At 33.6% G+C, this 27876-nt stretch overlaps 4 protein-coding genes across 4 annotated transcripts; 3 read left to right on the forward strand and 1 right to left on the reverse strand.

Annotated features, from left to right (window-relative positions):
- Nucleotides 1–2195: 2195 nt before the first annotated feature.
- Nucleotides 2196–4737, forward strand: LOC148193690 (remorin 4.1-like). Its single transcript, XM_088098152.1, has 2 exons — nt 2196–3010; nt 4199–4737. Exons 1-2 carry the CDS (start codon nt 2339–2341, stop codon nt 4388–4390), a joined length of 864 nt encoding a protein of 287 aa, XP_087954278.1. The 5' UTR covers nt 2196–2338; the 3' UTR covers nt 4391–4737.
- A 1469-nt stretch (nt 4738–6206) lies between these two features.
- Nucleotides 6207–8921, reverse strand: LOC148193691 (pentatricopeptide repeat-containing protein At5g27110-like). Its single transcript, XM_088098323.1, has one exon. It carries the CDS (start codon nt 8840–8842, stop codon nt 6554–6556), a length of 2289 nt encoding a protein of 762 aa, XP_087954449.1. The 5' UTR covers nt 8843–8921; the 3' UTR covers nt 6207–6553.
- Nucleotides 8922–9664: 743 nt separating this feature from the next.
- Nucleotides 9665–16291, forward strand: LOC148193692 (putative elongation factor TypA-like SVR3, chloroplastic). The gene is given in 15 exon segments (XM_088098747.1): nt 9665–9952; nt 10260–10369; nt 10866–11069; nt 11212–11388; nt 11659–11811; nt 12066–12155; nt 12779–12913; nt 12993–13109; nt 13279–13430; nt 13501–13585; nt 14030–14124; nt 14431–14596; nt 14687–14864; nt 14867–14881; nt 15746–16291. Coding segments are annotated over 15 exon segments (2025 nt in total). The 5' UTR covers nt 9665–9738; the 3' UTR covers nt 15880–16291.
- Nucleotides 16292–20741: 4450 nt separating this feature from the next.
- On the forward strand, nt 20742–26284 carry LOC148193693 (calcium-dependent protein kinase 32-like). Its single transcript, XM_088098645.1, has 8 exons — nt 20742–21418; nt 23102–23225; nt 23333–23476; nt 23861–24013; nt 24163–24278; nt 24393–24560; nt 24945–25175; nt 25901–26284. Exons 1-8 carry the CDS (start codon nt 20951–20953, stop codon nt 26060–26062), a joined length of 1566 nt encoding a protein of 521 aa, XP_087954771.1. The 5' UTR covers nt 20742–20950; the 3' UTR covers nt 26063–26284.
- Nucleotides 26285–27876: the final 1592 nt, after the last annotated feature.

A 27876-nucleotide genomic window follows, 5' to 3' on the forward strand; every position in this document is an offset into this window, starting at 1 on the left:
CTTCATGATTCTCAAAGTGAACTGAAACATGTATGTGTCAACTGTTCAATATAGTGATTATGATTTTTATTTGTCTCGAAACTGCTCGTTTGGACCATTTTCATCTTGGTGTTGCTTTGCTGGTATAACACAAAATCTTACCATTAATTTCTCGTCGAGTGATTGCGTTCTTAACTTGTAATGCCTTTATGTATTTTCATACTTCTTTTAAATTTTTTCTATATGCTATTGCATATTTCTTATCATTTCCCTTGTATTAATCTAATTGTTTATAACTTCCTCTAACACAATGTTTGCCATATTCCTAATAGTTACCAGGTAAGCTTTTGTTCGGTTCTACGATGGACGGTAAAATATTTTGAATATAAAATTGAATGTTCACTTAGAACAATTTTCTTGTTATGTATTCTAATGCATTCTTTTCCGTATTAGGATAATATGTTCACCAAAATGTCTTGGTGTAGGGTTGAATGTTCATTTAAAATAATTTTCTTGTCCCGTACAATTTTTTCTGTGCTAAGGTAATATGTTTACTAATCGATACATACTAAAGAGGTTTTGATGCTAAAGTCAATTTAAATTTAATCGGTAAAACAATTAATATTGTAATAAAAGTCTCACCAATCATACTTTTAGCTTATATTTATAACTGTATTTATAGTTTTATCAATAAACTTTTGATTAGATTAACATAATTATGACTTAATTCTCTTTAAATTTGATTAGTTAATTATTTAAATTAATTAGATATTTAAATTATTCTAACATGATAGTTGTCTTCCTTGCTGAACAATCAGTCGTGAATTGATATGTACCTATTCATACAATAAATTTTAATATGATTTTAAAAGATAAATTTTAAATATAATTCATTCTTATTATTGATTTCACTCAGTGTATACAACGTGAAGCCTCTAACGGAATAAACTAGTTTTAACACAAATAAGTTATTTTCTTTTTCCTGTTGAATTGAAAAGCAAAGGATTTTTTTATGGTTTGAGAAATTGAGTGGTCCATTTGAGTCCCTCCAACATTCGATAGCTAGCTCTTTCAGGATTCTTCTAATAAAATTGCATCACATAAAAAATCCACAAAACCATTGCTGCCATTTAAATTTCGTCACGCTCCTTTCATAAACTCATCACTTTCAGATTAATCCTATTCTTATTACTATTATTTTTAGATTGATGAGTTTTCTAATGTTGGAAATTAAATATGAGTATTTCCTTACATATATTGTTTTTTATAATATGTAAAGACAATATTTTGTTCCCGTATGGATACATTCACATTTAACTCAACAAAAAAAGTTTATTTTTTAATTAGATTTTCTTCGATGTAGTTAATCTATTTGGTTGAATTGAGTCGGTTTGTATAGTTTTTATTTTTTATTTTGCTAAAGGAATGTAATTTTAAGACTTTTTGTTCTAGGTTATTTTAATGAAAAAATGGTATTAAGAAGCTTTATATTTTAAGGGTCTTCTAACACTTATTATTTAATAATTCTTCATTTATAATTTAACTTTTCAAAATCTAAAAGTAATTTTTTATTCTTGCAAATCTAGATGTTAGATTTCTTGTAACACCAACTTATTTTAATGAAGGATCTTCCAAAGAATCATCCAACACGTTTTCTGAAATTTCATATTATCTATAACAATGTAGATTTTCTTATTAGTTGACGTATACAATTTTTTTCTTTTTAAAATCACCCTTAATCGTAATTAATTTTTTCATATATTAAAAATAGTTTGGAGCTAATAATTGCTCTCTCTATTAAAAAGTTATTTACATCTATTTATCTCTTTAAACAAACTCTGAAATATCATAAATATGAAAAAGAAAAGATGAAATTGTGAAGAGATTCCAAAAAGATGATCAGTCATAATATCTTAAAGATTAATTATCACTTATGGAACGCGTATCAATAGGATATTTAACAAAATAATATATCTTCTTTATTCAATTTTCTTTGATATAAACCTACCTTCTTTTACTAAAAACGATTATTTTTGTTCAAGTGAATAAAAGCATTGTAAATGGTAAAACTTTCTTCTTTTGAACATTTAAAAGAAAAGTATAGTATATCCAAATTTTATCTCAAAACCATTTATTAAATAAAAATAATTTATCTGAGTTGATATCCACCACACTGATCCCTATGCCACCATTTACAGTTATCAATAAAAAGGACTAAAATCTCAGAAAACACAAGACAGACACAATAAACAAAGAAACCATGATGTTGTTCTTGAACCCCTGACTTTGTCTCTACTCTTAAGTTCACTTTCCCTTCAGTTTCTCTGTTGTGACTCAACCACAACACACATCCTCACCTATGCTGAATTATCAAACACCTTCCACAAGCCATGACAGAGAGGAGCAAAGCGACTACACTGATAATGAACAGCAAATCAGAGAAATTCATGCCTTGACCCCACCCCCCAGAAGAGAGCCTAACTGGGAAACACACACTCACAGCCACCACTCTTCTTCTGTGTCCATAGAAGGTGGTTCCAGCGAGAACTTCAGCGTGAGTAGGGAATTCAGTGCCCTGGTTCTAGCAGGCTCAAGTATTGATCGCAACACCACCACCCCTAGTCCCATGAGTGTGAATATGATGCATGGCAATGAAGGAGGTGGTAATAGCAGCATTAGCAACGACAACAACAATAGCAACAACTTGGGGAGGATTGGAGAGGATGAGTTGCTGATGATGGAAGAGACTAACCCTTTGGCTATTGTGGCAGATATCAACCCTTTGGGAGCTGATTCCTCATCATCACCTCCGAGGCGTGGAGGGAACTCTTCTTCTTCAGCTTCTGGTACTGCTCTGAGTGAGGTGACAGTGCAGAGGGTGAGAAAGGAGGAGGTTGAAGCAAAGATATCAGCTTGGCAAAACGCTAAGGTTGCTAAGATTAACAACAGGTTCAAGAGGGAAGATGCTGTTATAAATGGGTGGGAGAATGAGCAGGTTCAGAAAGCAACTTCGTGGATGAAGAAAGTTGAGGTATGCTATGTATGAATTATGAAATTACTTTGGATGGAGTCAGAGACTAGTTCTTCAAAATTGAAAAAATTATTAAGGGTTTAACTTCTTTTAACAAGGTGTTTTTCAGTAACTGAGTGTGGGTATATATATATAGTAACTTTAGAACTGAATTTTGGCTACTTTTTTCTTTGGTGGCTGTAAGTGGGTTGGTTAGTGATCATGATGAGTTGATTTTGATTTTTGGGTGATGGTGGTGCTTGTTTATGATGATTACTGTCTGAGACTAAAATTGAGTCGTTAGATTAGTCCATGGATGATCCAATCAATCGGTGAAGGAACTCTTACCTTAATTTCTTCTGGGTCTTCATATGAGTGGGTTTTTATTTTAACTGAAATTAAAGATTGGATATGGTTGACATGCTAGGGGGTAGGGTTGATACCCTTGATGATTGCTTAATTATTGTTGTTTAGACTCTTGGATCATGGATCAATATTCAGCATGTTTTGTGGGAATGGTTGGGGAAAATACTTACTTCTATATATGAAAGTATGAATGCTTGAAGGAGGTCTAGATTGCTTGTCAAATTTCACTTTCTTCTTTTCCCTCTTTTTTATTAGTATTTTTCCTTGAGCAAAAGTGTCAGTGGTGGTAGAAGATATCCTTTGAATTTTGATGTGTTTATGGTTTTAGCATGGAATTCAAGGGCTTGATCTTGATCATACCCGGGTTTAAAATCAAAGTCTTCTCAGGTTGAAAAATATGTTAAATGAAAAGTTGAATTAGGATTTTTCTCCATCATGAGCTCTTCCTTTTCCTATCTTTGGACAGGGAGGCTGACATGCCAAATTGAAAGAAAAATATCATCATTCAGCCACAAGCTCTTTCTGCATTTTTTACCATCAAAAGTATATTGTATTGGTTAAAAAGATAATAACATGTTAATATATGAAAGGACTCATTTGGCTTGCATCCATTGCCTTATCTCCAAGGCTACTTTTACAGTGAAAACAGAAAAGAGCTGGAGATATGGTAGCCAGAAAAAAACAAGTGGACTAATGATTTGATTTTGATGCTTGCTTTTCATTTTTCAGTCTACATTACACCAACTCTATTGGACAGTAAAACAGAAGTTTGACTAATAAAGTGCACTTTGTTTGTAATTACAATTTTGTTCATCAATAAGCAAAAGTTTGCTCATTGTGCAGAGGAAGCTGGAGGAGAAAAGAGCAAGAGCACTGGAGAAAATGCAAAATGAGATAGCAAAAGCTCACAGAAAAGCTGAGGAGAGGAAGGCATCAGCAGAGGCTAAAAGGGGCACAAAAGTAGCCAGGGTTCTGGAGATTGCCAACCTCATGAGAGCAGTTGGAAGAGCACCTACCAAAAGATCTTTCTTTTAATAAATGTTATACTTTGAAACCACATTTGTAGACAAATATGACCAAAAAGAGAAACATAGAGAGGGAAAATATCATGGCATAATAGATGACATAGTGTGGTGGTGAGAGTCCCTTTTCCTTTTTAATTTAACTTAAAGGGTTAAAGAGATGCAGTATAAAGAAAAAAGAAGATATGGGGGTGTACATTATCATCTTATATTATATACAAACCAATTGGAGTGTTTCTGAGTGATTGATTAGTGCATTAGAATTTATAGACATGATGATCATTTGGGTTGGTTGTGCTGCTGATTAAACGTTTTGTACATTAATAAATTTGGTTTATTGTCATTAGTTGGCCTCCACTACTTGAAAATGCATTGCCGACACGTAACTTTGTCCAACATTTTTGCAATTTTCTCCACAATCTTGTGGCCCTCACTAATCTTTCTAATCAGTTGTTAATTTTCATATCCCATCACAGAAAAAAAAAGAAATAATTGTTTAGTTTATGACAAAATATCTTGCAGATCATGCTAACACATGCAAGGAAGCTTAAGCACTCGCGTTGCATCATCACAAATTCACGTGAAAGAGTGAAAAGCATCATTAAGTTATTTCAATCCAATAGACCATTAGATACATATCTTTTACTGGTATTATTGATGTCAAATATCCATTAACTTTACTAGAGATTAATCTATAAGAAAAACTTGATTGATTATTTTCAATGTTCTAATGTTGTTGATTTTCTCGTTACTAAAACTTGAACTTCAAATTTTCTTCAGAAGATTTAAATTTAATTTCACCTGTCACTTATCTAAACAAGCAAAAGCTACTTTAATAAGTTCAATAAAACACACTTATGTTGGTATGTCATGCTTTTCTAAACAAATGGTAAAATATAGTTGACTCATCCAGCTTTTAATGATGGATAAAAAGTAAAACTCTAAATTTTAGTTGGAGAATAACTCTAAAAAAAGTTCTGAATCTAAATCTTATTGATTAGTAAATTAAGATAAGTTATTTAAAAAGGGAAAAGAGTAGACATGTGACTACTTTGTAGACCAGAGAAGAAAAAAAGTAACAGAATAGTTGATGCTCAACCTTTGCACGGAAATTGCGCAGTGATGTGGCTAGTATTTGTTCACCGTAAGTAACTAAAGTTTCACGCTTTCAATCTAAAAGCAAGAGCTAAAGTTAAGAACAGTGGAAACAGTTTTCGTCTTTTAGTGTTTTTGTATTTGGAGCGTGAATCTTCAGTGGAAGGCAATTCTCACCAATACTGGTCTAGAAAAGGATTGAGTGTCTGCATGGAATGCATTGTCAATAAAGCTAGATACAGTGTCCAGTTTGATAAATTCATCACAAGCCAAAAGGAGAAGATTCTTGTCAATCAAATATGATCAAGGCATCATTCATAATGTTTCGATTTCTCCTATTACTGTGTTTGTCCAATGAGATTTTCAAGTCCTTGGTCCCACCTTTTGTTAATGTTGTACCTGTAGTGTCACTCAAGATAAATTATTATATAGTCTGATACTATCACTTGTTCATAGTCTCAGTCAATCTTTATGTGACACAACTTATTTTTGTTCTCAAATCTGTGGGTTGCCAATAAAATAATCAAATATGCTTCTTTGGGATTCTCAGATTTCTTGAAACAATACATTCATGCTTGTTTGGGTCTTTGGATCTTGGACCCTAGGCAAGGCTTCAAAGGATATATTTCTGTTTTTATGCAGAAAATGGTTTATTATTTGAAAAAGCAACTAGATCCATGATACACTGCATTCCAAAATAAATAGTAATAGTCAAGTCTACCAACTCCATAGCATCTAGAACCCTGATTTCATTTTCCTTAAGTATAATGCATGAGCTTCAGAAGTACTGGATTTTCTATGAAAATTACAAGTGTAAATGATTTTGGTTCATTTAAGAACAAAAGGAGTTGCTGTGCACCAGTTTCTAACTCAAAAACATCTGGCACTCACTGTGCAATGAACATTACAAAAGATGTTCAGGTTTTTCCAACCTTTTCTTGATTAGAAGGGGTATACAGAATCAATCTGGGGGAACCGTTACAAAATTGTTATGGAAGAGTGATCTACTTGCAAATCCTCCCTCAATCCTTAGACTATTGCTGAAATCTTACTAATGAACTATAGCAAATCTAAAGTAGTATCACAGGGAATTTGATATCAGTTCCAGATTATTTCTGTTCCCGCAGGTCCAACGAAGTTCATCTTTTAGCAGATCCAAATTTGCATAAATTTCCCTACTTTGAGGGTGTTCTTTGTCACTTGCTATAAAATAGTGAACCTCATTATCTATCTCAATCCAGCTGGAGCCTGTTTCTTTAGTTAATTTCAAGTCATTCATAGCCGTTCTCACCTTCGCAGCCTCTTCAAACATGCCTCCTTCGGCGTACATGTTTGATATAAGTATGTAAGAGGAGGCATCATGCGGGGCTAAATCAAGCAATTTTCTTGATGCCCACATTCCAAGTTGTAAATCACCACACAGCTTACAGGCATTGACAAAAGTCCTCCAAAGCAAAACTGAATCTGGAAATGGGCTTTTGTTGATGATATCAATGGCTTTGGGCAGATTTCTGGCTCGACCTAAAAGATCAATCACGCAAGAGTAGTGCTCAATCACAGGCGTGATCCCATACTTTGATTGGATTTCATTGAATAAGTATAACCCAGTTTCCCACAAACCTGAGTAACTACATGCTTGGAGAACAGCCAATATTGTAATCCCATCAGGAGCAAAACCCTGTTCCTTCATCTCCTCAAAGAGCAAAAGAACATTGTTTCCTTCACCATGAAGGGCATACGCAGAAATTATGGCATTCCAGGTAACACAATCACGATTCATGACACTAAATATTTGGTAAGCATCCTGAACAGTGCCACATTTAGCATACATAGTAATTACAGCATTTCCTACGGCGTTATCATCTTCAAGTCCCACCTTTATTGCGTAAGCATGAAGAATCTTCCCAGTTACCAAGCATGCTTGGTTAGCAGATAAACAAAAGAGCCGTGAAAATGTTACACCATCAGGTTTTACACCACTGAATCTTAGTTTGCTGAAAAAAACCATAGGGTCCTCTTCATCATCTCTTACCTTTGAATTCAAATATCCAACTAGAATGGCATTAAATGAAGCAATAGTTTTATTTCGGAGCCTGTCAAAAATGGCTCTTGCTGACTTCAAACTTCCACATTTAGCATACAAATCTACTAAAGCAGTACCACTATTTACATCAGAGACGTGACCAAGCTTTACTGTAAGTCCATGAATCTGAACCCCAAATTTCAAATTATTCCACTCTGAACACCCATCAAGAACAGTGCTGAAGCAACCAGAATCAAGAGACACACCAATCTCAATCATGTTTAAGAAAAAGTCAAAGGCCTTATTAGCATGGCCGTTCTTAACAAATACCGACAGAAGCGCAGACCACGAAATCAAAGATCTGTCCTCCAGTTCAGCAAACGCTCTCTCAGCTTCTTCGACCATTCCATGTTGCCCATACATTGTAATCATTGCATTTCTAACAGATGTTTCACACATAAAACCATAATTCACCGCAAGCCCATGTAGTTGTTTCCCTACATATAATCCTCCACTGAAATCACAAGAACTGATCAAATTCGTAAACGTATAATTACTTGGTTTCAGTCCAGACTGTAGCATATCCACAAAAATTTGAAATGCCTTATCTCCCAAACCTGCCTTTCCATATTCCAAAATCATATAATTTATGCACTGAGCATCTTTAACAGTTATGCCACCAAACACTCTTTCTGCACAACCGAAGTGGCCACTTCTACAGTACATAGAAACCAATGAAGTAGCCACAACAACATTCTCCTGAAGCCCACTTTTTACGACAAAAGCATGAACCTGCTCGCCAAAAAAACGATCTTCCGGGGACCTACATGCTTGCAGGACCACCGAACAAGTATGCTCGTTGAACTTCTCATCAACCATGCACATATCACGTGCAATACACAAAACATACTCAACATCCCCATTCTTCAAATACCCCTTCATGAGGGTAGTCCATGTGACTGTGCTCTTCACAGGCATTTCATCAAATATACTCTGTGCATCATTCATGTTGTTGAATTTTGAGTACAGATTCACGAGATTGTTGTCCACAAATAGGTCACCTTCACAACCAGATTTGATGAGATACCCATGAATTGTCTTTGCCAACATATAATCCTGTGACCCAATTGAGAATTGAAGAAGCTGAGACCAGTCATTGAGAAGAAAATTATTGTTCTGATTAGAGGGTAAAACAGCACAACACTGTGGTTTCACAAGTTTCAGGCTTAGTGAGGGGTTTGGGAAAATGGGGTGGAAGCCATTATTTGGTGGAAGGATGTACAAAGGGCATGCATAAGAAGGAAGAATGGAGAGTGGAACAAGTGGTTGGAAAATTGGGTGAACCATTGGAACAAGTAGTTGCAAACTTAACAGAATCAACTGAAAAGTGTGATTGCTTCCATAGCACTTTAAATTTCTCTAATCATTACCACAAGGTGAAATTCAAATAATAATCCGCTAGTATATAATTGCCCTTTTTTAAATAATCATATTATATGCCAAAATACTCATTAGTTCAAAATATTTACCACACTATTTATCTTTTAGGAAATTGATATTTGATTAAAATGAGAAGAACTAGATTTGAATACTTTATGTGAGATGTTAAATTGAGTTTGTAAAAGGAAAAAAATCTAATTGAAAAATAAACTTCATTTAAAATTATTAATCAAAATTTTCAATGGAATAAGCCTAGCAACATTTTATACATATGGCACATGTTAGATAATTTACACTTACCACGCATAGTGGATATTTAAAAGACTAAATGTTAACCTGAGTCATTCTTTATAAAATTTATACATAAAAATAATTGAATTTCCAAATAAACCTTTCGAATTATTTATGTAAATAGTTAGTTTAATAAAATCTAACAATGTCCTGATGATTCATCTATTCTTTGACATAGATAAAAGCTGATTGCATTATTCATACAACACAATGAAATAGGTTGTTTTGTATATCCTAGGATTACGTAAAAAATTGTTAAGGTGAATGAACTAGGTTAAGGTGGGAAGATTGGTTGGATGATGTGGAAAAAAGTGGTCCGTAGAGGCAGTGAGAGTGAAGCCTTATACGCCATTTCCCACACAGTCTTCAGTATCCATTCCTTTGCCACTCAATTGCGGAACTTCCAATAACAAAACCAATTCATTAACAGCCTCATACTCCTACTCGTTGTTTCGTCATCTCTTTCTTCTCCTCTTCTCTTCTCTTCTCTTCTCTTCTGTGTGCGAGTGAGAATGGAGAAGATGGCTGCACTTACTAATATCCACACCTCCTTCTTCCCCACCAACACCATTCTTCCAAAGCCATCGTCTTTTCAACCATTCTTCTCTACCCGAGTTCTTGGCCTACCCTTATCTTCTTCTTTTTCCGTCTCCAAAAGATTATCTTCCTTCACTTCCAGGCCCATCAAATGTTCTGTTTCCGAAGCCACAGAGCCCAAAGCTGGTGGTAATCAATTAACACTCTCTCCCTTTCTCTGTATTTCAATATTATTATTGACAGTGTTGTTAACCAGTGATTCAAGTTCATTGGTTTAGGAATTAGAAGCATTTTTTTTATTGGGCTACCTAAAAATGTGTTCTTTTGTAGATTTTTTTCCAGCTTTTGTATGATTTCAAATTAAATTTTGCTCCTTTTAGTTTCTTAATTAGTACAGTGGTTTTAGCAAGACCCTTTGTTATAAGGTTTGGCTTTTTTAGTTTTTTTTTTTTGTGCATTTAATTTGATTATCTGGTTTTTTTTATTTGTCTCTTAGAGAAGAAGAAGCAATTGTTGAGAAGAGGGGACGTGAGAAACATAGCGATTGTTGCTCATGTTGATCATGGAAAGACTACACTCGTTGATGCCATGCTCAAACAAACTAAGGTATTGTTCATTACATGGAACATGGCTTCAATTGAAGTAAATAGAGTTTATGCTTGGCTGTACCTTTAGTGCTTGCTATCTTCATTTTGTGGATTTAGTTTCAACGGTTTTCTTTTGGAGAATTTGATTTTTTTATTTGTGTAATTTTAGTGCATTTGTTAACTTGAGCCAATTGACATCCATAATTTAATGGAAGTGTTGTGGGGTAGTGATCCTGTAGTAGAAAGTGATTTAGTGTAAATTTGTGTGTTTGGTAGAATTGATGTTTTACTATTAACGTGATTGGAACGTGCGCACAGTGTGTGGAGTTGATTTTGCAAGCAAACTAAACTAACGGATATTTTTATACAACTGCTGAAAAGTGGTAGTTTAGAGACATTTAACATCTGTTAACTGGTTTAGCCATTGTTTTGGCCATAAAGTCGATTGGTTTGTTCTTATAAAAAAGAATGAAGGGTAATATTGATATGGTATTCATCTGTTGAATTTTTTGTAGGTATTTCGTGATAATCAATTTGTGCAGGAAAGGATAATGGACTCGAATGATTTGGAGCGCGAGAGAGGGATCACAATACTGAGTAAAAATACATCTGTCACTTATAAAGACACAAAGATCAATATAATAGATACTCCAGGTCACTCTGATTTTGGGGGTGAAGTGGAGCGTATCTTAAATATGGTGGAAGGGATCCTTCTAGTGGTACTCCCTCTAATTGTAGTTTGTTTTCCTCCATTAGGAATTTTGTTACATATTCCCTTATATAAAAATGTTTCATTATCTTTTCTGGAGTGTGGCTTCTTGTAATATATAGGGTTTATCAAGCTGCCCTTTGTATTTGTAGGTAGATTCTGTTGAAGGACCAATGCCACAGACAAGATTTGTCTTGAAGAAGGCTTTGGAGTTTGGTCATTCAGTTGTTGTGGTTGTGAATAAAATAGATAGACCTTCTGCTCGCCCAGATTTTGTTGTCAATTCTACTTTTGAACTCTTCATTGAACTGAATGCCACAGACGAACAGGTATGTTGGTTATCTATAACTTAAATAGTTGTAGTTTTATGTGTTGTTTACAAATTCTTGGAAGTTTGTATGTAGTCAAAACTGTACGGTGATTTCTTTATTATCAATGATCAGTGGGAATATTATAAAAAATGTTTTAGATTCTGAATGGTGTCTGCTGGTAAATTTAAACATGTCATTGGTGTTTGAAGGATTAGAATGGTTTCAGTATTATGAAAGATAATATTGGTAAACATCATAGCTTTTTTATTTTTTTTTTTCTGCTTGCAGTGTGACTTTCAAGTAATCTATGCAAGTGGTATAAAAGGGCAAGCAGGTTTGTCTCCTGAAAATCTGGCAGAAGACCTTGGTCCATTGTTTGAATCCATAATTAGATGCATCCCTGGACCGCGCATTGACAAAGATGGTGCTCTTCAAATGCTGGTTAGTAGTTGCTAATTATATCACTTACTCTTTTTTATTCTATTTTGCTATTGATTTATGTTTTCATAATGGTTAGCTTTTTTTTCCCCAATAATATAAAAGGGAAATAGAAAATAAAGAAGCAAATGAAGATCTTGACAAGTTTATTTATGAGAAAATACACTGATAATCCTGTTTAATTTATGCTTGACTCTGATAATGCTATTTCCGTATACAAGATGTAATTGTTTTATATATGCATATTTGTCAACTAGGTGACAAATATTGAGTATGATGAACATAAAGGGCGTATAGCAATTGGGCGTGTGCAAGCTGGCGTTTTGCAAAAAGGAATGGATGTTCGAGTGAGTATTTTGTTCTTCATTGTGAATTCATTCATACTCACATGTTACCCTTTACTTCATTGAGGTTATCTTACCAGGGTAAATATCTGTACTTGCATATACCAATGAAGTTTTTAAAAAACTACATTTTAAGTCTCACATTCACTTCTCTAACACAATTTTTTTTGTTTTTAATTTTTGGGCAAATTGGAGCAGATATTATTGAGGAACACAAGTGAATGAATCCATTCAGTCCAACGTCTGATGTAGGATATAGATTGTTTTAATTTGTTAATGATAGTAAGAGACCTCCAATTAAATAAGTCTATGTCAGGAGAAGTAGGAGAGTAAGAGGGGATCATAACTTCTGAGAAACACAATACTAACTGTAATAATTAGTTTATGACAGCACTAGAGAATAAAAGTGGATACATAAAAAGAGGATTAGTGGTATTCAAGTGATATTGAGGGGGGGGTAAACGTGGGAGAGACCTAGATCTCACAAGCATTCAGGGAAATTACACTATTTCTGCACAATACTCTATTCTTTAATACTGTTCATTGGAGCAGTGATTGTGAATTAGGGATTCTATATTCTGATCCTGTTTCTATCAGCATACCACTTATTCATTGATTTTGTCCAGGTATGTACTTCAGAAGATTCGTGTAGATTTGGAAGAATTAGTGAGCTCTACGTGTATGACAAATTCAGTAGGGTTCCTGCAGATAATGTGGAGGCAGGTGATATATGTGCAGTGTGTGGAATTACTGACATTCAGGTAAAGATTGAGGGTTTTGGATAAAATGCAAAATCTTGTATTACAGTAACCTTTTTAACCTTTACAATGCTATACTCAGATTGGGGAGACAATTGCTGATAAAGTATCTGGGAAGCCACTACCTTCCATCAAGGTGGAAGAACCAACAGTGAAAATGTCTTTCTCCATAAACACTTCACCTTTTGTTGGCCGTGAGGTATATTAATGCTTTACCATAAAAATTTTCTGTATTATCTCTTTCTCTGTGTGGATATCCTGATGCTGTTAGTTAGGCACAACCATTAGCTTCTTTCTTGATAACAGTGTAGTTTGTGCTTTTCACAGCTATGTCAGAGATCAGCTAAAATGTATTTGTAATTTTTCAGGGAAAGTATGTTACTAGTAGGAACTTAAGGGATAGGCTTTATCGTGAACTTGAGCGGAATCTGGCTATGAAAGTTGAAGATGGTGAAACAGCTGATACATTTGTTGTCAGTGGGCGTGGAACTTTACATATCACTATACTCATAGAAAATATGTAAGTGTTATGAATATTCCACTTCCCATTGATTATTCTTCAAGCTCTTTAAATAATATTGCATTTGTAGGCGAAGAGAAGGCTATGAATTCATGGTTGGACCTCCCAAAGTTATCAACAAGAAGCTGAATGAAAAATTGTTGGAACCGTATGAGGTAATTTTTCAGTCAATTTTTTATTGCTTTTCAAAAGGAAAAAAAAAAAAAGATAAAGATTTCATATGATAACACATGCTTAAGGTCTAGGACTTTTGCCATTTTGACAGGGAGAATTTTTGTTTCGAAACTCCCAGCCAAATATCTATCCTTTTGGTGTGGGACTTACAAATTTAATTCTCTTCTTTTTATCCTCTATTTCTTCTACTCTTCTTCCCTACATTAGAAAAAAAAATTCTTCCACATTGTTTTTTTCCTCTCACTCTTTTGTACACAGTGAGGAGAAATTTTGGTCGTTTTTTTTTTTCAATTTTATTCATATGAATAATGCATCTTTTCCACTCTTTTTTTCTTTCTTTTCTTCCTCTGCTTTTCATCATCCAAACAAAGAATGAATTTCTCTTCTCATTCGTTACATATTTTTAACAAGAGGATCTGTTGCAGATTGCAACTGTGGAGGTACCAGAAGAGCACATGGGAGCTGTTGTTGAACTTCTTGGCAAGAGACGAGGACAGATGTTTGACATGCAAGGAGTCGGGTGTGTAAATTCTTTCTTTGCTTCTATTTTGAACCTGATATAATTTAGCACCAGAGTTGTTATAGGAACAAGCCATTGAAGTTAAGCAAAATTTCCAAGAGAATCATCACCATGGAAAGGAGTTTCATTGTTGATAGTATATTGAGAGTTCTATCTTGTATTGTTTTGGATTAGATAGATAAATTCACGTAAAAGACATTGATAATATCTTTGTTGGCTATAAAATTGATGAAAATCAAGTTCACATTTATCAACTAGACTTGCATAACATCTGATATGATACTGACAATATTATTTTTCTGTTAGATCGGAAGGAACTACACTACTCAAATATAAGATCCCAACACGTGGTCTTCTTGGATTGCGGAATTCAATTTTAACCGCATCACGAGGAACGGCTATTCTCAACACCGTCTTCGATAGCTATGGACCATGGGCCGGTGAAATCAGTACCCGCGATCAAGGCTCATTGGTAATGTCTGCAGTGAAAGAAATCTGTAGAGCATGGTACTCCATAATTCCATTGTTTCCCTCAATCATTGATGAAGTTATGGAATTTCAGGTTGCTTTTGAGGATGGAGCAAGTACTTCTTATGCAATCTCTAGTTCACAGGAGAGGGGACAGATGTTTATTGGACCTGGTGTGGAAGTTTATAGAGGTCAAATTGTTGGCATCCATCAGCGACCTGGGGACTTGTCCTTGAATGTCTGTAAGAAGAAAGCTGCTACCAACATTCGTTCCATAAGGAACAGACAGGTAACACTCAAGTTATGATGCACTGATACGATACATGTATAGGAAATGACACGAATCGAAAAGTGTATAAAAATTCTTAAAAACATGATAAATATATGATTACTATTATGTAAATTCAAATTAAAATCAAATGTATTAAATGATTTCAGCATAAAATTTTATAAATCATTGTCATCATAAAAGTATTACTGCTTTATATATTATATACTTCATTGATAAGTATCAGATAGGAATATGATAGGTCTTGGAAGGTTTATGTCAGAAAAAAATAGAAAGAACAGTTAGTAAGTGGAGGTTGGAGGAGTTAGGAGGAGTTTTATAGCAGTTAGCAGTAGTTTCTTTGTCAGTTATGTTTTGTTTATTATGTCTTTTAAGGAGTTTGGGGTGTATTGGGTTGGGGGTGGAGTGTTTTATTTCTGAAACAGGATCTGTCCTGTGTTTTTTCCCTTGACTGTTGTTGATTGCTTTCACTGTTTCCCATTCAATAAAACTGTTTTTCCCTTGTGAGAATTCATAAACTTGTTGTGATTATTGACTCTAAGATAGTATCTAGGTTACTTGATACCAAGAAACCTAACAGAATACATGTCGGCCAGATACATGACACAAATTGAAGTATCAATACATTATCTTATATGAAATACACATTCAAATAACATGGTTTGATGATCTTTTTATTAGTTGCTGAGTTAAACCTGTAGTACTAAACAGACTTCAAATGATATACTCTTTTGATTAGTTTTAACTTCAACGTTGTCTTGTACTATTGAAGAAATAATGCTGCTTCAATGATCTTGAAGAAATGCATGGTGGTGGTATGCTAATAGGCCAGAAAGTTTTAACTTACTTTATTCCCTTATGCAGTGATTCTTGATACACCATTAGACTATAGTCTGGATGACTGCATTGAATACATCCAAGAAGATGAACTTGTAGAGGTCACCCCAACAAGTATCCGAATGTGCAAGAATCCAAAATTAGCAAAGAAACAAAGGTAGACTTTCACTGTGAAGCAGTAACTTGAAAATGCTTTTTGAGTTAGCAGCTACTACAGCCGAAGCTGCATGACTCATTAATGCTGTTGCTGCTGAATTGATGAAGAAGTAAATCACTACCATTGATGTAGTGTCACATATTCTTCGAAAGCTGCATGCAGAATAATATAGGAGCTGCTGGAAGCCGTATTCAATATTGATTATAGGTATTGGTCACAGTTGATTTAAGGGGATAAAGTAACATTACAGAGTTTTGTTTACTTGCTTTGTAAAGTCTATTTTTTAGCAGTAAGGAACTTGAAGATATCAATTCTTCATATTGGTTGGCAAATAGCAACACAACACAACACCTTGGTTAAATTTCCAGTGAAAAGCATTTCTGAATGAATGACAAGCTAGAAAAGCATTTCATGCACACCGATGTATGTATACGCCTTTTACTTTTGGCGTTTGATAGCTACAGCCAAATGAGGTTATTGGCTAACTATAATATAATTATCATTTTATTAATATAATGACCTAATTAATTGTTTAAGATTAAAAGTGGTTTAAATGAGATGAAGTATCAATATTTTACGTAAACAACTTGTAAATATAAAAAGTTAGTTATTCAATATTTTTTTTTGTCTTCTTTCTAAATTTCTAAAAGATTTGTTCCTTATTTTTCAGAGTTCATCTAGAGTTTTTATGGAGAATAGAACACTTTTACTCGATTAGAAATTATTTTAAATAAGTTACTGTTTTTTTTAGTTGATTTTGAGAAGAGTTTTTATGCTTAAGGATACAAAATTGCATGCGGTTCTTTAAAGGAAAAGATGAATCTAGGATCATGAAAGTATGTTTAGATTGATAATAAGAGTTTTTTTATGTGCAAGTTTGAATAAAACAAGTATTTAAGAGAAGTTATTTATGCTTTTTTGATAATATCTTAGGATAAATTATCTAGATTTAAAGGTGAGATGGTTAAAGTATTTTGGTTTATATAATGCATGATTAATGTTTTGTTTGAACATTCAATGTTTGAAATTGAATAAGAACATTATTTTAGTTATTTTGTTAATAGAATATTGTTTTGGATTACTTTAAATTCAATATCATTGAGACATTGATATGGTCAATGGATTATGCATATTAAGGTATAAATTTTGTAAAACTAAGTTCTAAATACGGTTTAAATGAGTATAGTTATTCTCGTAGTTATTTAGGGATTTATTTATGAAATTAATGTAAGTGCAATTTATATTTGAGTTTGAATAATTACGATTGAATTTAAATAAATAAATTATGACAGCTAAGAAAATTATACTTCACAATTATCAAGTTTGATGAAATTGATCGTTGAGATATTTTAACTTTTGACAAAATATGGTACAATACCCTTTAAATTTAGATCAAGAAAAATGATAATTTGTATGAAAATACAAAATACACGTGATGTAAGTATTGTTCAATATCCATTAAACTTAGATCAAGTTATGTAAGTTGATATATATTGATCACAATATCATAAAAAATTAAATCATAATAATCAATAAATTCAAGAAAATACAAAATCGTAGTGATACATTTAACACATTATATGATATTTATGTCTTTATATAAAGATGATTAATCATTTTTAGTGTCTGCACTTTTGTTTTCCAGTTTTTTTTAATTAAAATAATTACTTTATCAATTTTACTGACCACTTTTTCTCGATTTGTCTTTCTTTCAAATTGAATTATTTTTTAAACTAAAATAACTATTTATAATAAAAGAATTACTTATAAAAATACAAAATCTATCTTTATTGTACAAATTATTTATATTTTTTATTTTTCTATTATAAAAAACATATACATACGTACACCTAACACATACATTTTCGCTAATATAATTTAAATTAAATTTTGTAGTGAAGCCTTACCCATGTAAGTAAATTTTTAATACCCAACTTTATAATTTTGCACAGAAATTACACTATTTTAATGGAAAAATCGAGTATAGTATGTTTAGCTCACTGTTAAGTTTTGTAAAATCTAATCATATCTATTAATTAATTTTTTGTAGGTTTACGCTATTATTCAATAAAAATCAAAGGCAAGTATTTTGACTTTTTGAGAAGTAAAAAAGAGTAAACGTTCTAGAAATGTTATTCACATTTTAAAATTATATATAAAGATTCTTACACTCATACCAAGTTTTGGAGAAATTAAGCTTGTCATACTTTTGACATGAACATCGTTTTATCGTAGAAAAAAAGATAGAAAAATATTTTCCTGTTTTTTTTTTCCATAAATTCGACCTCACGTATTCTAGAATCAAAAGAAAATAAATTTCCTCAGGGAAACTTTTCAAACGTTAAATTCAAACAGAAAAGAGCTGTATACATCATTACTGTTTAATATTTTAATTTTAAAGTACATTTATTCATGAGATTTTTTTTTTTATTGAACTTCTATTTTAAATGTTTTAATAGAAAGAAAATACGTACTCAAACTTACGTAAGGCCTTAAACTTTATCACATCCATTATTTTTTTCTATTGTAAAAGTCCATCATGTCTATAAATTCGTGTTTACGATGCAATATAGATGTAAAATTCCCCTAAACAAACAAACAAAATTAATAAATGTAATTTGTTCTTACAAAAATCATCACAAATATCTATGCATGAAAGTGATTTATATACATATGATAAATAAAAATCATTATATTTTCAAATATTAAAATATTATAAGATATATATTATTTATAAAACTGCATATTGATTATAATTTAAAAATAATGAGACTCAATATTTTAATATTAAATAGTTTATTTATAAATAGTTTTCTTAATTATTTGTTCAGAGTTATGTACATTCTCTCTAAAAGTTCTAACTCTAAAGTCATGTCTTTGACGATCAGGAGGTGTCTAATAGACCATGGCGACAAGGTCTACATTCATATATGATTGATTTCTGTAATAGAGCAAGTAAGTTTCAACTATTTTTTGCTCTTCGCTCTTTAATTGAGTCCATGCATGGAAGTTTTCATTTGCATGTGTACTTTTGGCATTTTCTTTGAGTTTCCTTGTCAATCTAAGGTCTTAAGGATTCTTTCCCTTTTCAATTTGGTGATTCATAAGTGTGTTTAGAAATTCTTTGCGCAAGAAATAATGGGAGTGTTCTTAGAGTTTTGTATCGTTGATGTAAGGTATGTAAAGGAAGTTAGTTTTATTAGATTTTGTTTGTTAGGCAAGTTATAATCAATGTTGGTATGGTGAAATATTAATTGAATCGTGAAATTGCATTGAATTGATAAATCTCGTATGTTAAGTTGTTGGTATATGTTGTATATCAATGTGAAAACTGATGAATGATGAATGATGAGGTGAAATGAGATTTCTGATGTAAATATTGTGTGATGAGTTTGAGATACTAATTTGGATGAAATATGAGTTGTCAAACTATCATAAATCCTTGTTTTATATTCAGTAGAAGAAATATGTAATTTTAAGGCTATAAAAAGTGAGGTTTTGATGGGTGAGTTTGAGAAAGAGAAGTTGAGGTGAGAAAGTAGTTGTCTAAGAGTTGTCATGAGATAATTTGAGACTTGTTATAAATGTTTTGGGAGTGAAATCTGTTCAGGAACCTAATGTTTTGGGAGTGAAATCTGTTCAAGGACCTGTGTACTGTATGACTGTTTGATTAGTAGTTGACCTGCGTGGTCAATCTCGACATATCTGGAGGTAGCTTCCAAAAATCAGATGACCCATCACTGACCCACTAGTAATTACTCTAATAATGGTTAAATTTACAAATTAAGTATACTTACAAGTAAAGTATGTTTATCAACTTTTGGGCTGTAATTAGATCAATGTTAATTAAAAGCTTATTCTAAAACCTATAAATACATGTCTAAGATAAAGAGTCGAGGTGATTATATTTATAAACAGTTTTAAAATTTGTTTGGAATATGGAGTACAAGATAAATGATATCCATTTCACCGTTGAAACCGAAAATAATAGTAATTTTTTATTTTTAATTAGTGTATTTATTCTTTTTTAGTTTTCTGCATTTTTTTTCTTATGTGTGTTTACATCTTTTGAAGTAAACCAAACCATGGCTACCAATAAAAAAGGGAAACTTTCATCTAGATTACTAAAACGGCAAAGTACCAATTAACTACAATGTGTCATAAAGAAAACTAATGTTAGTAATTAAAGTCAACCAAATACAAATCTATTGAAAGTTACTATATCATTAGACATCAATTTATATATTTAGAATTTGTTATGTTCATGGTACGTGAAAATCCAACGAGTCAACTATAATCATAACATTATAAGAATATTAGTTTATCCCAGTGATTTTATAAAGCTTATGATAAGACAAAAAAAAAAAGTTACTACAGGTTTTTCGTTTTTTTTAATGATTACATAAATAATAAATATAATATTAATCATATTTCTCATTTTGTGGTGCCACTTTCTAAATTGAGAAGAGTTTTGCGAGGGTATATTTTCCTTATAATAGTACTTTGATATTTCTTTTAGCACATATATAAGTTAATTTATTACAATTTTCTTATAAGTTAAAATTTTGTTAAATATGATTTTCTTTATATATAAAAGTTAGTTTATAAATTTCTTTCCATCCACACAACAGCAACAGACAAACAGAGGAAAGTTTTGTTTGGGAAGGCAATTAACACAAATTCTTCCACCACCAACACTTTTCAACAATCCCAACAATTATTAATGAATTAATTAGTTAATGAAGCTTCTTTTTGTAACAGAGACAGGTAATGTGACACGTCATCATTGCCAAAAATAAAACCCACAGGAAATAAAGGCAACTACCGCAGAGGACAAAAATGGAAATAGTCACATTTTCCACGCCATTAAAGTTAGAGAGAAAAAAAATGAACAAGAAGAACAAGCGAAAAAGAGAGGGTTAAGGAAGAAGAAGAAGAAGACGGTGACGCTGGACCCTGCGTCCCGCGTTTCATCCTTCACTCTCTCCAAAACCCTCTTTCTCCTTTTCATATTCATTCACTCCTTTCGTTCCAATTCATTCTCCCTTTTTCAAAAGGTGTAACGCATTGGAGATATGGGGAACAGTTGCGTGACTCCGGTGAGGATCAGACGGGAGAGGAGGCAGAGGAAGCGGGAGGAAGCGGCGGCCAAGAAGCTCGTCGTGCTCAAGGACCCCACCGGCCGGGACATTGGGCTGCGCTATGAATTGGGCCGAGAGCTGGGCCGAGGGGAGTTCGGCGTGACGTACCTGTGCCGTGACAAGGAGACGAAGGAGGAGTGGGCGTGCAAATCGATATCCAAGAAGAAACTGCGAACCGCCATTGATATCGAGGATGTGCGGAGGGAGGTGGAGATCATGCGACACTTGCCCAAACACCCCAACATCGTCTCGCTCAAGGACACATTCGAAGACGACAGTGCTGTTCACCTCGTCATGGAGCTCTGCGAGGGCGGCGAGCTCTTCGACCGCATTGTCGCACGCGGCCACTACACCGAGCGCGCCGCCGCAACCGTCGTCAAAACCATCGTGGAAGTCGTCCAGGTCCGCTGCCAAATCCTTTCTCTTCACCGCTTTTGCATGGTCGTTAACTCGTCTTTCTTTTTCGTGTGTAAGTTAAATTTAGTTCCAATACGCGTCGTTGGATGGTGGTTGCCGCGGTAGGGGTGTCAAATTTGTCCAAACCAATGAGCAAATCCGCTCAGCGCGCAATGGAAAAAAAAAAAAAACTTTCTTTTGAATTTTGAACAATATGAACCCAATTCACTAATCTGGGTTTGAGGTAGGTCCGGGGTGGATTAACTCCTACTCATTTATATATATGAATTTTTAATCCCTGGAGAAATGACTATTGGTTTTAGTGCATAAATAGCTGGGTAGAACCAACCAACACACACTGTTCCTTTTGGAATAAATATATAAAATAAATTAGGAGTCTATCTGCCACAACTCCAAATATATCATAATTCGAGTAGTTGGGTAGGAAATTCTCTTATTTGTTATAAAGTAAGTTGGGTTAATTTGACCCATTTTTAACTCTGAGCCAGATTAACCCATTTTCATCTCAACATACGGTGAGCCCGGTGGGCTCACTTTCTAGCTCCTATGCCATGTTACTGTATTCGGTTCAAAGTCTCGGTTTCCAACTTGCAGAAGAAAGAATTCTTAGAATGATATATGACTTATGAAATGAAAAAAAAAAAAAAAGAATTCTTCAGTAATTTGCATGATGGAGGTTTGCCTTAACTGTTGATACAGATATCAAGCATAAATTTTAACTAATTAGAGAAGAATAATAGAAGCAGTGACGCAGTTGCATTGATTTTTTTTTATAATTATAGTCAAACATTAGATTATGAATTTAATTCATTAATTAATTAATTTAAAGTAATGGTTTAGATTCTCCAGAAAAAAGTAATGATTTAGGATGTTTTAACCTCTGAAGTTTTGAAATATTGGCTGGTTTAGTGCTTGTCATGGAATTTTAAAATGGCTAAAATGAGTATTACTTGATGTTGATGTTATTAGTGATAAATATTGACTGATAATTTTGGATACTAAAATAATGTTGAGATTTTAGGTATTAAATTAGCTGATGGTTGTAGTTTTATGTTATTTCTCTTTTTTTATTCATTGTGGGATCAGGAAAAAAAATCATCTCTTTTGTTAAATTTTAAATGATGAATAATTTGAAGTAAATTGAAATTTTAATTGTGATATTAGTTTGAAATTAAAGAAAATAGCATAATAATTACGAAACTAATTGGTGTGTGCAATTCAATGTTTAAATCGGTGCAGAAGACTCAGTATTACTGTATTTTATTGTGCTGTGTTTTGTTTACTTTTTATGGAAGTTTCCACGTTTATCAGATGAATATTTAAAAGGGAATTTCCTTTTATCTCTGTTGATGAAAGAGCTCTTTTGTATATCTCACTTATCAGACCTGCAAATAAATGATATACTATGCATGAATGGCCTTTAAACCTTTGGAGTTGAAATATTGGGACTGGTTACAGTTTGTTTCTTGGTTTCTATGAAAATTATTTGCTCTTCACTGCACCTATGTGCCTAGAGTCTCTCTCTCTCTCTCTCTCTCTCTCTCTCTCTCTCTCTCTCTCTATATATATATATATATATATATATATATATATATATATATATATATTATTGGTTATTCTAAATTTGATATTAAATCATTACTCTTTTGTATTTTTTATGTGGTTTAGATGTGCCACAAACATGGTGTGATGCATAGAGATCTCAAACCTGAGAACTTTTTGTTTGGAAACAAGAAGGAGTCAGCACCTCTGAAAGCAATTGACTTTGGATTGTCGGTTATCTTCAAACCAGGCAATGCTTTGGCTAGTTATTAAATCTCGATGCTGTTGTTGTTTGATCCTCAACATTTTGATGCTGCTATGCCTTTACAATAAGTTGAAGTTTGCCTTTTTCTGCAGGTGAAAAGTTTAATGAGATAGTTGGAAGTCCATATTACATGGCTCCTGAAGTATTAAAGCGTAATTATGGCCCTGAAGTAGATATTTGGAGTGCTGGAGTAATTCTTTACATCTTACTCTGTGGTGTCCCACCTTTTTGGGCAGGTTAGTTTAGTATTCTGAATGATGTTTGTGGCTTTTCCGAGAGTCTTAGATCTTAAGTAGCTCAGAATCCACTTTTGGATCACTTATTTAGGTCAGTGTGTGTGGTGGTTCGCCCTTTTGTACTAACAATAAATATTTACTATAGTAATGTTAGAAATATAGTTCTTTGCGTTGGAAGAAAAATATTATGTCATTGGTTACAAGATAGAAAAAGAATTATTTACTTGTAGTGATCTTTTAACATAGAAAAAAATTATTTGGTGCTCGTATGATATTTTTTATGTATTGTAGGTTTAATATCAGATAAAGGATGGAATTATCAATAGTGTTTCACTTATCTTCCATCGTTAAGCAAAATTTGTGTCATACAATTATTTCTTGCAGAAACTGAACAGGGCGTTGCTCAAGCAATTATTCGGTCTGTTGTTGATTTTAGAAGGGAACCATGGCCCAAGGTTTCTGATAATGCAAAAGACCTTGTGAAGAAGATGCTTGATCCTGACCCAAAGCGCCGGCTTACTGCACAAGAAGTGTTAGGTATATATATATTATGCATGTCGTATTACTGCGGAGGGAGATTAAGTGTAGAATTATTTGGTTTTTTTCCTTATAAGATGGACTACTATGATAAAATGTTTCGTGACAAAAATGTGAGGATGGTAATGTTGCTTCTTCACTAAATGCAGATCATCCATGGTTACAGAATGCAAAGAAAGCTCCTAATGTTTCATTGGGAGAAACTGTCAGATCAAAGCTCATGCAATTTTCTGTAATGAACAAGCTTAAGAAAAGAGCTTTGAGGGTAATGTTCTAAACCGTATTTGAATAATCTTATGGGAAATACTCTCCAAAATTGTTTATTAATATATCGATTTATAATTTATCTACTATGTTCTGTTGACTTTCATATGAACAGGTGATTGCAGAACATTTGTCTTCAGAAGAAGCTGCTGGAATAAAAGAGGGATTCGACCTGATGGATACAGGTAATAATGGAAAAATTAACATTGATGAGCTGCGAGAAGGGTTGCAGAAACTAGGTCACCAAATTCCTGACGGAGATGTACATATACTCATGGAAGTTGTGAGTATTTTTTCGCTTACTCTGGAATCTTCTATTTGTTCCACAATTTATGGGTGAAGAAAAAAGTGGTTTCTTCTCATGTTTTTCAAAATTATTTTCGTTGTAATATATCAAACTAAGTGTAAACTTCGGATATTATACTGCGTATGGTAATTAGTTCGTTCATTCTAACACACTGTTTTTTTTTAAGTAGGTATATTTTTAAGTAATATACTGTTACAATCAGACATTCTCTATCCTTTCGATGCTATTTCCTGTTTTATCCTGTTTTACCTTAATGGAAAAGATTATCTGAGTTGACTGTTTTAAATTATTGTTTTACAATCATACCCTTAGAAAGCTTTCTTCAGCTTTTAATCTTTGGGTGGATGCTGCTTAATACAGGGTGATTCAGACAAAGATGGGTATCTAGATTATGGAGAGTTTGTTGCCATATCTATTCATCTGAGAAAGATAGACCATGATGAGCACATTCACAAAGCCTTCCAATTTTTTGATAATAATGAAAGTGGATATATTGAAATTGAAGAGTTACATAATGCCTTAGCTGATGAGGTTGAAACAAACATCGACGAAGTCATCAATGCAATTATGCATGATGTTGACACAGATAAGGTCAGTATATTTCAATTTTTATTTATTCAATTTATTTTATATGGGTTTAAAGTTTCTACATCTTGACTGTATCAAATTCAATTTTATTGTGATAATGAACTCAGCAGAAAAGTAAATTATGCATTCTTACTAATTACATGTTTTTAACAAAAAAAACATGAAGATTGCTTTTTAAAATTTTTATAACTTATCTCTTTCCCTCTAGTTTAAAAACGTTAATTTTTGGTGTATAGACAACAACAAAGTTTGAATTTAAAACCTTGTGTAAACTACCCAAATCCTCTACTGTTAGGCTGATCCTAGTGGGTTTTAAAACGTTTATTTTGAACTTTTTCAATCAAACTAGGGAAAATGAAAACCCGTCCCTTTCCTTAATCAACCAGACAAAAGCATCTTCCACGCAATTCTCCACAGCCCAAAGACTTCCAAACATAGCATGAGTGATATTGTCCTTTTGTAAACTTTGCCTTGCAAGGGAGTTTCAAATGTCATGTGGGTGGGGTGTACAAAGAGAACAGACAACCTCATTTTCTGTTCTTTTAACCGTCTAGAAGACAAAACCAGAGCTATCAGTCGTTCTGGAACTCTTGTGGGTCCTCTCAGGAGTTGTGAACCTGGAAGATGAATCTTTACTAATGTCTATAATGTTGTCGATCTAGATCTTGATTTAAAGATCATGTCTTGTCTGGAACCAGCCTTTGAGCTTTGTATTCATGTGATTGCAGGATGGAAAAATAAGCTATGAGGAATTTGCTACAATGATGAAGGCTGGCACAGATTGGAGAAAAGCATCAAGGCAGTATTCAAGAGAGAGGTTTTCTAGCCTAAGTCAGAAGTTGATCAAGGACGGATCTTTGCAGTTAAACAATGGCGGTAGCGGACTTTAGAAATCACAACTTCTTTACCTCGAACAAAGCCAAAGGAAAACCCATCCTTTTACTGTTTTCCCTTCATCCTTATTATTTTCTCAATTTTTTTCTTATAACCATTGCCCTCAGCTTACTGCTTAAGCAATCAAAGGTCAAAACTTTTATTGAAAAGTGTAACACTATACTCTTTTGTAATTTCAATGTCTTTCTAATATTACAGATTTTCTATTTACAGATTCATTAACCTTTCCACTCTCTATATCATGTATGTATATTATACATTATTCAATTTCAATGATCAAAATATACAAATAATTATGAATATATATATTTAAATTATATATGTTAGAAAGGTAGAGAAATAGGGTTTGAATCTATTGCATCGAACCGAACAGTCTGAGAATGCCTGCACCAGACGCCTGACGAACGAACCAGTAGAGTACTATTGCACCGAACAAACGGTTTGAGAATGCCTGCACCGGACGCCTGAGAACAAACGAACCAGCAGAGTACTATTGTACCGAACGACAAAGCACTAAAGTATCGAACGACCAGATGAAGTGACTAGAGAAAGAAGACAAAACTCAATATGCGTTGAATAATCTGTGTATATTATTCACTCCACTAATCATGAAATAGGTATAGGTGTTGGGTTTTGATAATAGCAAAGTACAACTGGCCAAATACGATTAAACAACAACTGTTTTGGCTTACACACTAACACTCCCCTCTAAGACAACCACCTAGGGAGATAACACTCATCCTCTTCTTCGAGAAACACCAACCTACCTCGTGTAGCGTTGATTGCGTGCGTGCGTACGGCAACACGTTGAATTGCACTCGCCAATCCGTAGAGTAGTCATCCCAGCCAATCACACGGCAGAGGCGGACGCCAGTTTGACGCTCTTGTGCGATGCCCTGCACGGTTAAATGAATGTTGTGGTCGGGAGTTGTGGTGTACGTCGCCATGTCTCGGTTCCCCTACAACTCCCCATGCCTCATTAGAATTATTCTTTTTGGCAGCACTTCCTTCATATCTTCCTTTTCTCCTTTCAACAAAACCATGAGGCTGTTGGACATAGAACTCTTCCTCCAAGGGTCCATGAACACCCTTTGCAACCAGTCTTGCTTTGTGCTTGGATATAGATCCCTCTAGCTTAAGCTTCTGCTTGAACACCCACTTCACTCCAATGCTTTTCTTCCCAGTTGGAAGATCAACTAACTTCTAGGTTCTATTCTTCTCAATGGACTTAATTTTATTCTTTCATTGCATCCCTCCACACAGATTTCTTCAAAGCTTCTACTTCATCGATCGGTTCTGCACCTGCAAACATAGCTATGTGCACCAGATCTCCTTCATCACCAATTTGTGTATTAGTATACACCTCACATTCACTGAATCTCTGTGGCAGCACGTGTCTCCTTTGTGTTCTAGCAGCTTTAGAGTGATGCTCACTATTTTTCACACCTCCATTGCTTCCAAAGTTTGCTTCTGCTCTACTGTGTTGCCAGATTCTCCACACATTGTAGACTTCACTAAGCTGATTTGTTTTTGCTTCATTTCTAGTTGTTGCGGGCTCCTCCAATTCACATCAGACATACACTGAACATTCTCCACTACCTCCATGCTGATCTGAAATGTTTTATTCTTTGAGATCTTGCTTCTCAAGATCAGGTTTTTATTTTTATCAAACAACTCAACCTTATTGAAGCCTCTCATTACTGTTGTAAAACCCTTTTGAATCAACTGGCCAATACTCAGAAGATTGCATCTCATTGTAGGCACAAATAACACATTAGTTATAATGGCACGCGACCCATTCTTCCTTCTG

Source organism: Vigna umbellata, chromosome 9, assembly GCF_029865625.1.
Source record: "Vigna umbellata cultivar VRB3 chromosome 9, Vumbellata_1.0, whole genome shotgun sequence".
In the NCBI taxonomy this organism is placed as follows: domain Eukaryota; kingdom Viridiplantae; phylum Streptophyta; class Magnoliopsida; order Fabales; family Fabaceae; genus Vigna; species Vigna umbellata.